The sequence below is a fragment of the Hylaeus volcanicus genome, chromosome 5, assembly GCF_026283585.1.
Source record: "Hylaeus volcanicus isolate JK05 chromosome 5, UHH_iyHylVolc1.0_haploid, whole genome shotgun sequence".
Taxonomy (NCBI): Eukaryota; Metazoa; Arthropoda; class Insecta; order Hymenoptera; family Colletidae; genus Hylaeus; species Hylaeus volcanicus.
Genome location: NC_071980.1, coordinates 27,041,567 through 27,059,681, shown reverse-complemented (window position 1 = coordinate 27,059,681; position 18,115 = coordinate 27,041,567). Strand labels below are relative to the sequence as shown.

At 48.8% G+C, this 18,115-nt stretch overlaps 1 protein-coding gene across 3 annotated transcripts in view; it reads right to left on the bottom strand.

Moving 5' to 3' along the window:
* Window positions 1–18,115, bottom strand: part of LOC128876337 (protein O-mannosyl-transferase TMTC2) — a 158,350-nt gene that overhangs the window by 49,769 nt on the left and 90,466 nt on the right. For all 3 annotated transcript variants that reach the window (XM_054122606.1, XM_054122604.1, XM_054122605.1), the window contains exon 5: window positions 15,728–15,842. In XM_054122606.1, the coding sequence (XP_053978581.1) occupies window positions 15,728–15,842 (115 nt within the window). The remainder of the gene's footprint in view (window positions 1–15,727; window positions 15,843–18,115) is intronic.

Genomic DNA, 18,115 nt, shown 5'->3' with positions numbered 1-18,115 from the left:
GAGAGAGAGAGAGAGAGAGAGAGAGAGAGAGAGAGAGAGAGAGAGAGAGACCGGATCGGTAGCACGTTGAAACCTATTATTCCAGCGAATTCGATGGAACACGAGTGCAAGGCAGGGGAGGATCGAAGAAGAGAAATGGGGGTCGAAACGTGCGATGGCATGCACCGACGTCGGACTAGTGTCAATTTTTAAAGAAACGTTAAAATTATTATAGTCACGTGCAAGCTCAACGTTTAATCGATTTCTTAATGCACGATTTGAAGCGCACCATGCGCAATAAGCTGGCGAGATCGGTAACACGTCGAAACCTACTATTTCGGCGTGTTCGATAGCGCATAACTGCTGGTAGAGGGGAAAACCAAAGGAGAGAAGCAGGGGTTGAAACGTGGGATGGCACAAAACCGGCATTGGGCTCGCGCTAATTTTACATCGCTTAAAATTTATAGACGGGATGTTAAGGCGCTTATTAAGGCAGCGCTCGAGCACCCTCTAAGATTCCGTAAGTTTTCCCCTCGGAGCTTCGGGGTAATAGCTCCTCCTCGAGGGCCACCCGACAAATTAGTTCCCCTCTCCTCTTTGTCCATCTTTTTCCTCGGTCTTCGGCCCGGCTTCTTTTTTTTTCCAATCGATAAGTTTTCTAATAAGACGGAAGTTTCGGGAACCAGACGGTCTTTGCGAGTTCGAATCGCCACGACAGGGGCTGCGGGGCTCGTTAAACTGCACTCTTGTCGCTGACTTTCGATCCGGGTTTTCCTTGTTCGTTAACGTCGAAAGGATTGATTAACGAACGTCCGCGTCGTTAACGCGTTCGAATTCCTACAATAACTTACGATAACAACGATAACGAACGAGAGATCAACAGACTTTTGTGAGATTTTTGCGAAATGCTTCTAGAAACTGTTGGCCGAATGTGTCCCGGATAAGCACCGCGTGTAATTAAAATTCTTGCGTCGACCGCTCGAAAAATCACGTCCTGCCAACCGGAATCTTTCCCAGCTAGCGTTTACAACGAACTCTCGGGGATGTCGACGAATTTCTCGTCGTCGGATGAAAAATTCCTGGTGTCGGCGGTAACGCGAACGGCAGAGGCGTCCGATTTCGGGGCGGGTTGAAGTCGAACCAAGGGAAAAGAATTGCCATCGGTTGGGTGTGCGTGGGTGGGATTGCCCGGGGCGAAACGGACGGCCGGAGCGATTAGATCTGTCGCGGTGAACCAATTTAAATGGTTCCGGAATACCGTGCGCAATTAGCGGCCGACGCTTAAATCCGGGATACATTATACGATCGGGAGATAGGCGTTCGATTTATCTTGCCGCTCGGCAGCTTTCGTTTCCCCGATTATTTACCGATCGCCGGGTCCCGGACATTTTTAATTAGCTCTTAATTACCACGCCGCGTAAATATGTGAGCGCGGACCCGTTAATGCTTGAGCGCGGCGAACCGCAAGCTAATGGAACAGAAAATTCGAATGAGAAATCTCGCGGCGCGAGAACGGAGACGAAAAACGCCCCTCGTATCTCTTCCGTAGCTATTTTCATATGCTTGTCTCCGAGAGAATATCACCTGCGTTGCGTGCTTGTATACTTTATTCGTACCTAGCCCGTACTTTTTAGAAACCTTACACGCCTGGTGCAAACGTTGCTGTCATCCGGTGTAAACGCGGACGTGTAAAACGCTCAGCTCGCGCTGTTTTAGTGTTCATATCAAAAACGAGTGTGAACCGAATCAGGGAAGCGAATCGTTGCCATGTCGTAACGTTCGCCACGGTACACGCTGTAATTTCGTTCCGAGCGATAAGACACGCGCGAACCTTAATAAACCGTGAACAAATTTTCTAACGTGTTCGTTAACTCCTTGCAATACGGCGTCTAGCGCACGCGGCTACCTGGACAATTTCTATCTTACTGGCTCTTATTTTTGAATTAGAGAGGATATCGATTAGCGACAGTGCGTATGAATATCGTGAATCAAATCGTCGAACGAATACCGATCGTTTCAACGGGCATTACGCGCATTCGTGCGCGAGTATTAATTCAATTTCTGCCCGATATCGCTACACACGGTCGATGCTCGTGCAATTTACGAGACCCACCCCTCGTTCGCGTTCTTATTGAAACAAATATCCGCGAGTCCGCGATTACGACGAATACGCGATTACGCGCTCGAAACCGAGCCTGTCGCCCTCGAATGATCGCGAGTGCGTCGGAACGGTCGTTTTAATCGAGACAAACAACGCGGGATGAGAGCACAGTCCGCAGGGAAAAAATGATCGTTCGACGTTGCGAATACCTGCTGCATTCGTGCAATGTACCTCTATAAAAATACAGCCTGTTCTATGCTTTTAATCGATTAGTACGAAAACGTGATTCTAAAAACTGCGATAGGAAAAGTTGAATTCCGCGACGCTATCTTTTGATATGATTGTTACTGGAATAATTGTAATTTTTTTTTTTCATAGAGCAAAATTTTAACCGCGTCAACTGCCTAAATATAACCGTCTCTCTTGCGAACACCATACGCAGCGTCGAGGTTTCGCTCGCTCCTTGACCGAGTCATAAATCCTACGAAACCCAGACAGTGTCGTGCTACCTGTCCGCGAACTATACCAAAAAATATGTCGCCATTAGCACGCACTCGCACGTGCAAAGATTCAACAGCTACAGGCGACATTAAATTCGCAACGGAAAAATGTTTCACCGCGAGATAACGCCGGTCGTCGGAACATCCCTGACTGTCTGATTGAGTGATTAGTCTGGTTTCGATGAACACCTTTTGGACAGTTTTATGTCCCAACGTGAATAGGGGGATCGGAGATTCTCATCGATCATGACCATCTCGTCGATATGGTTCCGTGGTAGATCGCGATTGGAGGAGTCACGAATAGTTGGGAAACACTGCAGTAAATCCCTCGACTATAACCGAACGGTGCGTATGGACGACCGGCGTCTCCCTTTTCGCGCGCGAGCTTGCGATAATCTCTCTGTCGAGCGACCTGTTTGGCAGCTTTTCAAGAGCAACGATGCCGTGATACCATTGAGCGCGGACCTGGAATACTAATTAGCGGTATGTGTCAATCCATGAAAACCGTATTGACTGGCGAGCGACAGCGGTCCATACACGGCGTATGATTACCCGAAACCGATTCTAAACTCGTCACGGTTCGATGACGCTCGACGATACCCGACCAATCGTGGCCAACCGGAACGAGGCTTTGAACGTATCAACGGGGGATGACGCCCGCGCCGGTATTGAGTCGGCTAGCTGGACGTCCATTGGGTGCGTTCGGCACACGCGTTTCGTCGTGACGCGAATCGCGAGCGAATAGATATGGAACAGGTCGATTCGCCGGACGTAATACCTGGGGGTATAATATCTAATGCGGCGAAACAAGGCTACAAAGAGCCGGGCCTGGCGCGAGCTCCGAAGGTTGTTCGTAGCGAGGTTGCAGGCCTAATGCGATCGACTTCCTGTCGATTAAACCGTCCGATCGGATCGAGCACTGGCGATGACTACTGTGGCGTTCGCTGCTCCAAAATGATCGGAGAACGTAGCGAAATTTTTAACGCGTTTGTTGCCTAGCCTGATTCGACCGAGTTTCCTGCGGGGCTTACCTGCAACCTACGATACTACCGAGATGATAAAAATGGACACGGTTATCGAATCGCGATTAAAGAAACCGTTCGGGAACAAGTGGACAGAGAGTTGGTACAGAAACAAACGAGAATCGAATTGATAGCAGAGGGGAAGTTGATAGACCGGCAAAGTGGTGGAAAGAAAACCACGAGCTGATCGTTGGGAGACACGAGAAACGGAGCAGGGATAAAGGGAAAGCTGCGTGTACAGCGACCACAGAGAGGATGAAAGACAGAGACAGCGAAAGGGATTAGCGGATGGATAAAGAGGACTGTGTGTATGTATAGTGGTTGCAGTGGAGGTGGAGTTGGGTGAGCGATAAGCGATGGGATCGTGAGAGGAGAGCGGAGGTGTGCGTGAATGGTAATCAAATCCCCGCCACAGGGAGGGGGCGGAGCGGAAGGTGGACAGGAAGATGGAGAGACAGCGCGTATGCTGGCTATCGGGACCGTGGAAGAGAATAATGCGAATGGAGGTGTTCAAATAGAGAACATTTCTATGCACAGAATGTAGGTAGCCAAATAAAGAGCTGTGAATTCTATTTATCAATGGAGATGGAAGCTTTTCCTGAGTTAGCTATTTCTGAGTTCTTCGCTGTTAACCGATACCGGAGAGAACCCGAAGTGAAGCTAAAGGTTCTTATAAAACGACGAGACTTAGAAAACTATTTGTATCGCTCTTTACGGATCTGTACCGTTCGAGGAACCAAAGGGTTTGCGTCGTCGAAACTATATCAAACCTTTAATTACACGTAACTAAACATCCTCCAGTAACGTTTCGTATAACGCAGTATTTACTCGTTTCTTAAAGTTCCGAGTTGCCAGCAGCTGATTTTCAGAGTACGCTCCCGAAGGTTTCTAAGTAGAGGAGTCAATCCGGGAAGCACTTTTCTCGTTTTAAAGTCAACATCTTCGGCCCCCCCTGGTCTCGGCTACTTTAGCTCCAGCAGAAAGTAAGAAATATAGAAGAAAGTAGGTGAAAGGTAGCAGCCGTAACACGGGACCAAGAACTAAGAAGCCAGGATAATCTGAGAACCGAGGAGCACGCGAAAAATATGCGGAAGAATGAAACGAGCCCGCAAGAGTCCTCGACGCGGCAACGACCGGCTAGCGGTTCGTCTGTGGGGAACGACGAAGTAGGACTCCGTGTTCGAAGCCGGAAGCAGCAGGTTTCAAGTGCCTCTCTTTTTCCGCAGATGTTGCACCAATAGCCCACGGAAACATTGACCGTTGCTGGGATATTACGGACGGTTCGAAGCGCCACACGTCGGCCAGATCGATGGGCGATGTTTCATCGAAAGACGACGGAAGTCTCGAAGATACACTGGCGACGCGACGGAACGATTTAGGGGACAAAGGGGAATTATAATCGTATTTTAAGCTGGCGAACGAAAGACGACGGCGATGGAAGACGTCGATTGTGCATCCAATGGTGGCCATTCCGCAAACTGATTGTTCGCGCTGATTGCACCGCATGGTCGGAGAGTTGTCTCCGGTACGGGGCTTTGTACCATCGAACGATGCCGTCCGATAACCCACGGCGTAACGCGTGCACGCGATCTTGGAGTCCTCGTTGCCCCGAAATTGAATTTCAACGAAATCGCATTTTTAACTATAACAAATAAAATAAATTTCACGCATCTCTTTTCGCGCGTGGCTCTTGTTAAAACCGGTCGATTATTTTTATCGCGTGACGTATAAATCGTGGTTTTATCGCGATACTCGGAGGTAGGTAAGTCCTCGCGACCGGTCCGAGTTTCGAAAGTCTTGGTAGATCGACCATCGACCGACGACTAAAACGTTGCGAGCGAACTCCTATGGCCACGTTATATTTCTCCACTCTACGTGGCGGGTTGGTGAAAATTTATGAAGGGCCTAGTGCTCGTAAGCGCACGAAACAAACGATATCGATCCGGAAGTTATTTACTTCCATTAACTTCCACCGTATAACCGAGGGTGTATGCTAAGCGTTTACATCGCCTGGACAGCGGACCGCCCTAGCCGCGACGATTTAGGGGAAGCGCGACAATTTAGGGGACGAAAGGGAATTATAATGGCGCTTCGGGCAGGGGAGATGAGTTCGCGAAGATCGAAGGGGGGTGGCCGAGGGTGTAATATGTGGGTCGAATGTTGCACGCGGTCTCCGGTTAATTCGGAAATTACTTCCGCATTAACTTGTACCGATTAAGCTCCGACGATCGCATTTGCTACGCTTCGATTTCTTCGAATAGACGCATACGCGAATGATTGAATCGTATGATTGAATGAAGATTGAATTGTTCTAAAAGTTTTTGTACTTTCGAAAGTCTCTCGCCGGACTATTCGAATGGTATCGACCGAACAAGGTCGATGGATTGCTCGTTGCCCTTAATCCATATAAACGACGAATAGAAACGACAGGCGAAGTCGGGTTCTTCGAGGGGAAACGATTACCTCGGCCGGTGTCAGGCTAGAGAGCAAGTACGCGCTACTCGATACAGCTATTACTCGGTCGGCTGACACGGAGGGAAGTGTTCGGCGGAGAGCGCCGACGAGATAACAGGATGTGTTCATTGGATAAATTGTTAGCGATGTCTGGCGCGGCATTATCGTTACTGCGGTTTAGTCGACCGGTTGACGAGTATCCCAGAGTGGTACCCGAAGCTTTCCATCGGCGGGTCAAATTCGCTGTCAGACGGACGGTATTCATATTTTTCGTAAGGTGACGCCGATCTCGGCGAGTTTTCGATTGCAGCCGAGGCAAGGAAATCGTCATCCGCGGGTACTCCATCGGGACGATCGGCGTCGATTTACGCGCGCAGGTCGCACGATAAAACGGCAATTATTTTTCCGCGACGCGAGCCCCAGTCGAATCGATTCGTCTCCCGTAATTGTAAACCGCGAACGAGGGATTTCCCGTTGACGAATGGCGACAGAGGCGAACGATTCCTGCGGAAGCTCTCTTCATAAATCCAGCGGAAGCCAGCTCGAAACCCGTTCGCACGAGGTGCACCGAGTCGGGGAATATTACCTAGCGAAATGATTGTTTTCACTTACTTGATAAACAAATTAATAATGCATCCGCGTATTTATCGAGTAAAGGTACGATGCGTTGGTTTATATACTAAATACGTAAATAAACAAACAATGCGATCGATAACCCTTACGCTTCGAGATACCCATGAAATTGCTCTACTGGCTTTCAATCGTGGTTGTTCTTCCGCAGTGTTTCAACGATTTTCATAAATACTGGAATCGACTCTTTCAGATAAATAAACAGTGCCGAGAACAACAGATCAAAATTTAAAGCGGACGCGGTCGTTGTTCGGTTGTTCGACATCGATTTTCCAAGAAGGTTACGTTGTCAAGATGACTGGAGTTCCAGGTAGAAATGCGACATTCCAGGTGAGGGATTTCGAGGAATATTATGAGCTCCCTGGATTCCTGCTCGCTGGAGGGAATCGAGGTTCGTATGCGTGGCTCGATTCCCGGGGGTGCCGTCGGAAAGCTTTCGAAAACTTTCATGCCCTGTATCCAACGAGCGCTCCGAACTTCCTTTATCTTCGACTTCTCCGCAACCCCCGGCCTTCATTTGCTGGATTTATATTTACGTATCCAGCTCCCGCGTCCGTCGGCTTTTTTCCGTGCCGCGGAATCAGATGGTATCAGCGCGACGGCGAACAAAGGATACGCATCGGGTTGTATTATTCACCGCTATTCGATCCTGAGAGACCCGGGTAGCTTCGACTTCCAATAAACGTAACCCCCGTCGGCTCCTCGCGACCCTCTAACCGCGACCCTCTGTTTTCCGAAAGTTTGCGCCCTCGACTTTCTCCGGTCGTCTTCGACGTTCGCCTCCCCTTCGACGTTTAAAGTCTTCCCATCGTGGCTCCCCTTTCGAGAGGGTCGTATCGTCGAAAGCATCGGGAGGATTATTCAACGGCTAACTGTTTTATCCGACGATAGCCTGCTGAAATTCATTCGGAGTCATCGAAGATTCATGGATTCCGTAGTTAAGAGCCATTGTCGAACCCGAAGGACGTCTCCATTTTCTAGTCTCGGCCGATGGCACGCGCGAGCGAGTAGTCAGGCTCGGTTGTTTGGGACGATTGTCGACTAATTAATTCACAGATTTGGTTTACCTCGACGAACGACGAGAACCGCAAGAGACGGAGATACCTTCGACGTAGCTCGCGTCTCGTCGCTTTAAAGGTCTCGAAACGTACAGTCTGGCTTTTGCCTCCCGGCCGTGCCGACTCGTTATCCCGAGGCTTTCGTTCTCCTTACCCTCTGGCATCGTATCCGTCTCTAGGTGCACGTTACAGCGTCGGCTACGCGCGACTCGGTTGCTTGCGTCTACATTGAGTCGAGATTAAACCAACTTTCGACCCGATAAATTCTCCAATTTAACGGATTAACGTATCAAACTATCGCGCGAGCGCGAGTTAGACGACGATCCTGAGAACAGGCGAAAGTTCAACCGACTTGGCGAATTCACTTTAATACCTCGCGGATCCTGTACGCGCGGCTCGCGCAACTTTGACGGGTCCGTTCCTTTGTTCGTTCGTTCTTCGAGCCTGTCGTGCTATTTATCGGGCGGAAACTAATGCCCGACGTGATTAAGCTCGAGATAGACACATCGGTTTGTCGTTACTTTTTTTGAGAAAATAAATAATGTTGCGACGCCTTGAAGATCCATCGTTGAGGCAGCGTGAAGGTGTCCCGATGTTCAGGTCGCCGTTCAAGAACCAGCAATTATTCGGATAGGGAGAACAGTGACAAACCTTGTACAGTTCGGACGTTCCGAAAAACTTACAACTTTTGCTTACTCTAATCCCTACAACAATCTTTATCCTATCCTTATTTTAATCTCGAGAAATGAGCAACGAGTAGCGAAAGAGATAGGGAGCGTATCCTTTAATAAACTAAATAAAATGAATACGATACACGTTTGACGTGTATTTCGTTCAGGAATAAAGATCGAATGCTCCCGTAAACGAGTAATCCAATGGTCGATCGATCGAGTGAACGTTATTAAGCTCGCACCTTATCGCGCAGCAACGTCCATCCCAAACCACTGTCCGCGACGTCGACCGAAGTTTCTCCGTCGAGCGCGGCGTTTCCGTTCCGCGCGAAACTCCCTCGAGCGTCGCGAGACACCCTGTCGCGTACCATTCTAAAGATTCAATGCGCCTCCGTCGGCCGAGGCGGCGGAAACGCGTCAAACTATGCCCGACGCGAAAGTTCACGCCTTTCACGAGAGCGCGGGATTGTCCAGCTCGGCTATTCGAATGCACCTGGTCTTTTAGCAAACTTCCGAATTAGCGCCAGGTTTTCGCAGTGATACGATGCGACGATGAACGACACCGAGACTGAATACGCGGCCCCGTACTGGCCGCTGCGCAGGTCAACGCGTTGACCGTTCCGTGGATTTTTTTTCAATGGATTATTTCGCGTCGAACGTCTCATGGAAAATCGCGAGAACAGATGGCTCGTGGTATGAAATATTTACTTACGCCCGAAATGGATCTTCGTTTCGACGTCGCGAATTGCTGACCTCTGAAATCACTCTCGACATCGGTGATCACCGCTGAAGAGGTATTCGGAGTTTTCTTCGAGAGTTCTTCTCTGGACTTTCATTTCCCCGGCCGCTCGATCCGGACGTACCATTCGAGAAGAAAAATCTACGAGGAATCGAACCGAGGTCGAGAACTTTCGTTCGTTTCTTGGTTTTCAAGGCTCGGCGATTCCGTCTATAAACGCGACACCTATCGATACGCAAATATTTCACTCGGTCGGCTGCGATTATTCCCGTCGACGTAATCGCGGTCGTCGATCGCGGCTATAAGCGAAGTAGACCGCACCGAAACGTACAGTGAGTCGAATGGATTTCTCCCATCCGATGGGATCCATTGTACCGTGTTTACGAAGGAGAGAGAAAACTTTAGAAAGGATAATTATTCCATCGTCTCCGCGAAAGAGCTTCGAGAGGAACTCGTCGCGAGGTTTCCAAGAAGTTTGCATTCGGTAGGATATTCGAGTCCTTTCTAGCGTGTTGCAAACAACTATTCGGTGGCAGTTTCGGTTCCCTAACGCTAACGTTGCAACGCGGTTCGCTACTTCGGGCTGCGCGTGCACGCGCAACAAAGTCTGATGATGTAACTTCGTTGCGCAACATGGTCAGGAAGGGAGCGACGTCACGCGCAACAAGTGCCGAACAAAGTTTCGTTCGAACCAAAACCATGTTGCGTCTCGAACGTTCGAACGAACGTACACTCCGTCGTTAACGAAGACACGTATCCGTCCAAGACGGGCGAGGAACTTTCTCGAACAACGTCCTTTCTCTCGAGAAATGTCTCCCCGCCGGTGTAATACGTATAAATACGGCGAGTTCGTCCGCGCGATCTTTCCCGCCGAAAAAAAGCAGATCTATCTCTAACTTCGGTATACAGAAATGGTTGCCACACGCGCGTTAGATTGAACTCCGTGGTAAAAATGAAAATCGGAGGAAGAATATTTTACGACGTGGATATTTTACGTGGATCGTCCCGAGAATACGGAGTTCTTGTGGACTTCGTGGACGCCTGATCCGGCGGATGGAACGTCGCGACGCGCTTCTCTCGGGTTACTCGGTTTTCGCCATGGCGCGGTATCTGATAACACAGACGTAAACCTGAGATAATACTCTTATATCCTAACCACCGACAGGAGTGGTTCAAGTTCGAGCTCCGCCCGGGTATGTTCATCGCGTACAGGAGATAAAACCCGCTGAGAGGGCAGGGCGGGAAGGCTTACCGTGCGAGTGTGCTCCCATGAAAGTGGCGATACTTTTGTTTCCGTGGCGAGGGTGAAAGGACGGGAAATGTTACCGCGCGAGATAAGTCAGGATTTGCATGTTCGTCTGACAACGGTACGCTCCCGGATGAATAGATTTCGAGCATCGTTCTTTAAGAACGTGATCGATGAATGCATCCTCGTGGCTGTTCAACTAACTCTGCGACAATGCAACGATTTAACGATCCGACCATGGCCATGACTTTTATTTGGAGATTGTTTGTTAGTGTAAGGGATGAAACGACAGAAATTACACAAAGATAAAATAGAAAAGTGGTTAAATGGTCGTAAGCTTCGGTCTAATACCTCCCCGATATTCGAGAGTGAAGGGGGTCGAAGGCAAAACGCGATGGTCGATTTAGGAGAGCCGAGCGTCCTCGAGGCCGACTGTTGCGTCTTGAGGGTAGGTCCGAGCGAGGCTCGGCCGCTTTAGACACTTCCGTATGCAAATGCGAGGGCGTACAATCAAAGCGCAGCCGGGACGATACATATTCAAGCGGTCAGGATGGGTAAACACCGGTCCAAACCAAGCGCGGACGGTTTACCATTGGGCCGCCTGCAGCTGTACACGCACACTGCCACCGCCGGCGTCGGCTAACCCACGACGCTCTGCTCTGTATGCGGCGAGGAACACGTCGTGTGTAGCGTCGAAGCTGAATGGCGTGGGGGAACGGCACGGGGAGTGGGGAAGCGTCGAGACGCCCGAAGGTACAGGAGGTATACACGACCGGGACACAACGGAATCTAGCGGGGCTCTATGGCGGATATACGCCGCGTACACGGCCGACAGGGCGAAGCCCATCAATTTCCCATTCAATTCGCAGTCTCGTCTCTCGCCTTGCGAATTCTAGAGTCGACGCCCGCCGCCGACTCCTCGTCAGGTCATCCCTCTCTCGATTCTCGATCCGTCTCGAAGATGCGTTCCCGCCGCGCGAACGTCGATTCCAGCCACGATCCCGATTTCTGTCTAGTCACGTCTGCTTCGCGCGAATTAAATATTGGCACTTCGCGGATAATACCTACTTCTCACCGGTGGTATTTCGTGCTGCGCCTTCGAGCGAATGGTTTCGAATAGGCGGGATGATCGATTTCGGTGACATTGGGCTCCCGAGGGTTCTTTCGAAAAACTAGCGCGCTGGTCGTACCCTGCCATTATTCTGGAAACTTGCGCGTATAGTTTGATTATCCGCTGCTGGATCGGATGGAATTGATCGCGTATTAATGTCGGATGCTGTGGCATCCATACCGTGCAAACTCTGCAACTAGGTCGCCTTGGTTATTTCCGATGCTAACGAACTAATTGAACGAGGCATAGTTTTATGTTCATATTGTAGCATTTATCGGAAACAAATGTTTTTATGATAAATTTTGTTTTTCGCTATTCCTACTACTCGCTATATACTACTTTAAATAATAATGCTTGTACCGACTACCTGTGCCTCTAATCTCTCGCGTACGTACGCTGTGAATTTCAAACAACGATCGCACGAAAAACCGTTGTTTTTCGATACGGTCCGGCGCCCCGTGCACGCTCAAAGACACTCTCGGCGAACAACGCAAATATTTTCAGCTATTTAACGAACTTCGTCATCGTCGTCGCGCGCGGCGGGCCACGAACGTTCAAAGGGTGAGAAATGGAACCGCTGGCGCGACGTAGCGCTCGTCGCCGCTCGCAATTAGCGTGCTCATCGCGGGGCTCGTTGTACGTCAATTTCATCGGGACAATAAGCAAATTAATTCTCGTGGATCGCAGTTTGATTTCGTTAGCGTTTTCAGCGCGATGCTCGGCCGCGCAATTTCGCGTCAGCACCGTCGTTATGAAAACCCTCGATTGCATTCTACGGCTGCAGTTTGCTCCTTTTCGTTCCGTTGCAACGCGACGCGACGTTCTCTTTCTTTCGCGAGATAAATAGTTCGATTGCCGATACACTTTTGACAATTTGAAATCAAAGAATTCTAGGTTTAATTAGCTCGAGTTTGTTTTTGGCGCTTCTGGTATATTTCGCTGATATCATAAAGCGAAACGATTGCACATTTCGTAAAGCAAGAGCGCTTCTATTATTCATCGTAATGTTAATTAACATGTCACGGATACACTCGGCTTGCCCGATATTGCTCCTCCTTCATTTTTTCCCCACGTTTTCGTTTTTTTTAGTTTTAATAAAGCACGCCATTTCACGGCGATGTCCGAACCGACGTCTCACCGTAATTATTCATCGGCTCAAGCGATTTACCGTCCCTTCTAAGCTCCGCTCGCACTTCTCGTCGGCTAGCTCGCTCGCGCAGCCAATTATTTTTTAATCCCACCGCTCCTGTACGACGTTCGCTGTGATTAAAACATCTCCCCTTCATAACGGAGCATCTGTTAATTACCTATCGATCCCACGACATCATTACCTAAGTGCTACATAATCGGAAAGTACTTCTGGACCAGACGGCATGGACACGGGGCAACTGCTTTGCCCCGTTGGTCGGCCTAATCAATTTTCCATTCACCGTCGCCCATTGACGGATGACTTACGACGGCCAGGGGATTTCAATAAATCAACATCCGTCGTTCCGCGCTAAGCCCGCCCATCCGTCTTCCGAGGAGATTTCATTTTTTAACGAAAACACACCCAGAAATAAAGAAATCGTCGCAAAGCGCACCGGCGAATAACGAGAAGTTAGGCATCGTTCGTGTCGAGGCGATCGATCCGTCGCGCGTCGAAGGGACAACGTACCGGGAGACGGGTTGTCGTGCCGGCGCGGCCGGGGCCGTTTCTTTCGCGTGTTTCGAAAGATCTTGCGACAACGGAAAACGCGGCGGACCTGTGATCGACGCGTTCCAGTCGACACGGATGGAAACTGTTCATTTCATCGTTATTTTTCTATCGGGAAGCTTGTTTGGAACAGAATTTCCCAGTTCGGCGGCCGGCAGTCTAAAGCGAAAGATACGTAGTGTTACGTAGAAGGCGAGGATAATGGCTACACACGATACGCTCCCTTTCATCGCTGAAGCCGATAACCGCGAAGAATGAATCCGGGTTATCCGAGTGGCCTGGGCAATTTCTTCTCCGTACACCGCGCCACGAGGGATCGCAGGCCGGGGGTAAAAAGTTCCTTCCGCGAAATGGATCGTAACAACGTTTCCTCGCCGTGTTCGCGGCGTGAAATTTTACGAAGTTAGAGCGGGACGGTTTCTCGTCGGCCGTGGCCATCTCGCGTGCAATTTATTAATCTCTGTAACACTCTGCCGCGAAGAAAACCTGGAGGTTCGATACTTTAACGTCGTTCGTTTAACGCACGAGGACGTCAACGAGGATCGAGGTACGAGTCCTCGAATTAAGGGTTCGTCGCGATTAGGTGTGCGGCTTTAGGTGGCTCGACCCGGTAGAGTCAGTAGTCCGAACCGAACCAATCGCGACAGCTTCGAGCCGTTCCGATGCTCGAGCCTTCTTCCTCCAGGTGGAGCCGGTCTCTACGTAGATAATGGATACCTAGATTGCACCGAGTGTGTGTGGTACGTAGAGCGGCTTATCGCAAGCTCGCAGAGGGATGCCCAGCGGCGGCTTATCGACTCGCCTGGCTTGACAGGCTTCTACGCTCTCCTCGAAGCAGCCCGGAGAGGATCGTAGGGAGATGATGAGCTCCGATCGAAAGTCCTGAGAGACTTTCGACCGTCCTCGTAGGACGCTGCGTCGTGTACCGAGTGGCGATAGTGCTTGCTACGTCGAGCGAGTTCGATTGTTCATCGAGACAAACCGGGAAAAGCTATCGGTGTCAAAGCTATCGATAAGCAATGTTCATACTCTTTAATTTTCGGCTGTGTCAACGTTCCATAAAATTGCACTCGGACAGAAAAGATCTTTTCATATTTTTCTGCCACAGGAGAGAGAGAGAGAAGAATAGGAATTAACTGTTTTAATTTAGATTGATATCGCAACAGTGTCGCTGGTTCCATTATCGAAAGGGGGAGACCTCGCAGAGACGAAGAAAGTTCATCAATTACCTGTCTTTCCGCGCAGTCGGAGCCTTATCAGAAAACAGAGTTCCGCGGAAAAAAAGAAGTCGCCGAGAAAATTAATAACCTTTAGCGTTCAACGTTTCGACGTGGTTACTTACGAGACAGTGGTATACTCGTACTTCGTAAACCAAATACCGTGATCGATCTCCTCGTACAGACATCGAAATATCGCTTCGACCGATAATACGTGCACGAAGATTCGGGACTCGAATACGATCGAGAAAACGCCTCGCCTCGGGGTGTACCGATTTTCCACCACGAATCGCTAGCTTCCGACTCCTTTATTTCCGCGAGCCACGAGCTGTCGTGCTCACGTTTCTGTTTGGCCTTTTCGGGATTTCGGACGCTGCTCCAGGCGGCAGCTGCTTAAGTCAGGAGCGACTTCATTGCTTGCGAGATTTGCGGAGCGCCGGCGCTTTGCTCACGGATTACGCAAATTCGACAGTCGCCTCTGGATATACCGAGGCGAACGTCCACTGTGCCGGTTCGAATAAAAAAAAAAAACGTGAATTTTTTCCGACAGCTGCGCGTCGTCATCGCTAACAGGACGATCGATAGTCAGGACGTAACAAGATTTAAATTAGTGCTCGCGAGATGTTACGAAAAAGGAGACACGTGCTCGTACGATCGCCGCCTTACTTTAACCATTTAAATATAAAGTAAGAAAAATTGATATTCGCGAAAATATGTTTGCAGCGAAAGATCTGCTTCTGTCAAAAGCAGCATATATCCATTTTTTGTACCTTTTAATTTCTCTCTAAAATTAATTTCCGCACCGTTTCACCGACTTCGGAAAGGAGGAGGTTACTCAATTCTACATGTATATTTCTTTTTTGTGTGGTCTTTCGTAGACGTGGTCACTTTGAAACCGTTGGTACTAAATGGTTTTACGTCGGAGAGGATTAACTATAAATGGTGTCAAACGTTGCAACGAATTTCCGGCTACCATGCTTTTAGCGCAGGAAAGGGGAATAACGAACGTTATATTTGTATAAAATGGGTTTAATCAATCCGTTTCAGGATTCCAAAGAACGCCAGAGCGTTATCCGTGATGTTATTTTCGTTCAATGAACAATCGGAGAACAAATCCAGGTCTTCGGGCGAATAAGGGCACGCGAGGTATTTCAATTCGGCCCCGCGACCGCCTCCTAATCATTTATTTACACCGCTGAACCGTGAATCGACTGTATTTGCATTCGACGCCATTAGCAACAGGCGCGTGAAGAAGTAGTGCGGCGACAAAGTGGATTATTGGGACAGTGTTCGGCGTACTTACAGATTGTAGTGCACATCCGCCATGTTCGGTCGATAACGAAGCGCCTGGACGAACGCCTCTTCCGCCTCCGCAACTCGTCCCTGGGCGCTCAGGATGCTGCCCAAATTACCATAAGCTGCAACAATCACAACGGGACTCTTGTTATAAAGCGACCTCGAGAACACAAAAAATAACGTTAAAGGTTGTGGACATCAGCGAACAGCTATCAGCTTTGGGTACTTGATCGAATAAAGTAAAATAATGCTTTTCAAAGAATTCTTCGTTCCGAGAAATTTGTATAATTATCAAAGTAGAACGACGAACTCAGTTTAGCTGTGAAAAGGGGATAAAACATTCTGTCGAAGATACGCGGAGAAAGTACACAAAGTTCCGAGAAAAAAGGAATACACTTTTGCGGTTTGATCGAAGAAAACGACATTTCACGTACACAGACCTAATACAAGGGACCGATATATTTCTCTCGTGATATATTTTTAAACGCAGCGCACAGCTCCTCCTCGAAAAGCAATAAGACGCGCGCCAGGTACTCGCCGAACCCCTTCTCCTTTCGTCCCGGCCGTACTTTTTCTCCGCCGTTCCACCCCGCTTCTTTTTCAGTTCTTTGTATTTACGAGCAATAAAGCCGTACACACGCGACCGCTCGACGTTACACTCCGGATAGCGCGAATACCGCGCAGGAGCGCGCACGGCAATCGCGAGTTCGCTTCCGCTTTATCTTCGGCCAACAATATCGCCAATAAAACATTTCTCGGGGCACCCTCGGCGCTCGTTCGTCCCGATAGCTACTCGAGCAAACAGTAATAAATGAATCCGCAGTCGTAACATTGCTTCGCGATCGCGAAAGAGACGACCCACCTTCGCGGATACTCCCTTCGGCCGATTTAAGATCTCCGGATGGCCGCGATGCGCCACTGGAACATGAACCGTGCAACGAAACTTCATTATTTCGACCGTTTATTAATACAAGAGCGATGAAACGATAAATTCGCAGAACCCACGTTTACGAGATACGTAGATCTTGTCTGTGTTAGGTAACATAATTTCCATTCGATATTTATCTCTATACATTTTAATATATCGCGAAGAAGTTTTATTACCCCGCTCGCTATAAAGACTGACAGGAATAATACGCTGCTATTAAGTCAGAATCCTGATAATCTCGCATAAAGAACGCAGCGGTTCGTCGTTTCGACTTTTCTTAACGTTAATCCACGAAGCTTTCGCGAAAGCCTGGTATCGTTAAGGCGAAACACTCGAGTTCATCGAGCGACCCGCGCTCCAAATACACGCCTTAATTCACCGCCCAATAATAAAGTGGAACGCGCGAAAGAAACGTGCTCGAATGCTTCGAGACGCGCAACCCGGCGACGCGCGTTCCATTCTCCGGCTCGCGAATTTACAAGCAATTCAGTTCCGCGCAAAAATTCGAATCGCGTCGTATAATTAGAAGTCTCCGGGAAGCTCGGCAAATTTTAGCCAAAGACCCGACATCTTGAATGAACCTTTTACGCTATTCATAATTCTCGAGACATCTGAATTTCTCGAGAGTCGCGGAGGGAAAGGATCGGCCGTTAATTAAAATTATTTTCTACTTACGTTTTGCGCGCAAGTAAAATTAACCGTCGCGGAATTATTTTTAGTCCGAGAATACGTGATACGAGACGGTATTAAAAATAATAACGCCGAGCTACTTGAAACGTTGAAATACAGGAGGCTTTGCGATAAGCCCGTGGATGAATGCAGTAAAAGAAAGTCTCCGTTTTACGCGGGCAACGCTAGTTTCGTTGCAATTTATACATTCTGCGAATATTGTAGGTGTATCGAGAGAGATACGTGAGTTTCAACTCGACGACGAGGGAGTCTTTGAAATTTTGCAGGACGAAAATTGTTGTTGTTTCTCTACTCTTCTTCGCAACGGAATGAGTACCCTACGGTTGACACGACTGTTCGCAAACATTATTTCCATCGCTGTACAAATATGTATATCTTTTCATACTAAATTCAGTGGAAGGGTTGAGTTTTTCATATCGTATCGAACAAGTGTAGACCTGGACGCGTACGACCGGCTACAAATGAGGCGAATGATAGATCGAATGTCGCACGACGAACGCAAGAGCAGCGCTTTATCGGGCGAAAGAAAATAATGGACAACGCGTAAGAAAAAAATGAGTGATGCGAGCACAAGCTATAACTCGAAAGCTGATCGTAAATAAAATAGGAACACGCGCGAACAGGAAAAAACCGAAGAAGATTATTATCATTTATTACCGATTACCGCGTACGCGTTCCCCTTGGATAATCGAAATTCATAAATAAAGGACGCGACGGAGTCGATCTTTCCCCGGAAACGAAAATTCGATCCTTCCAGAGGCGACTCGACGATAATTC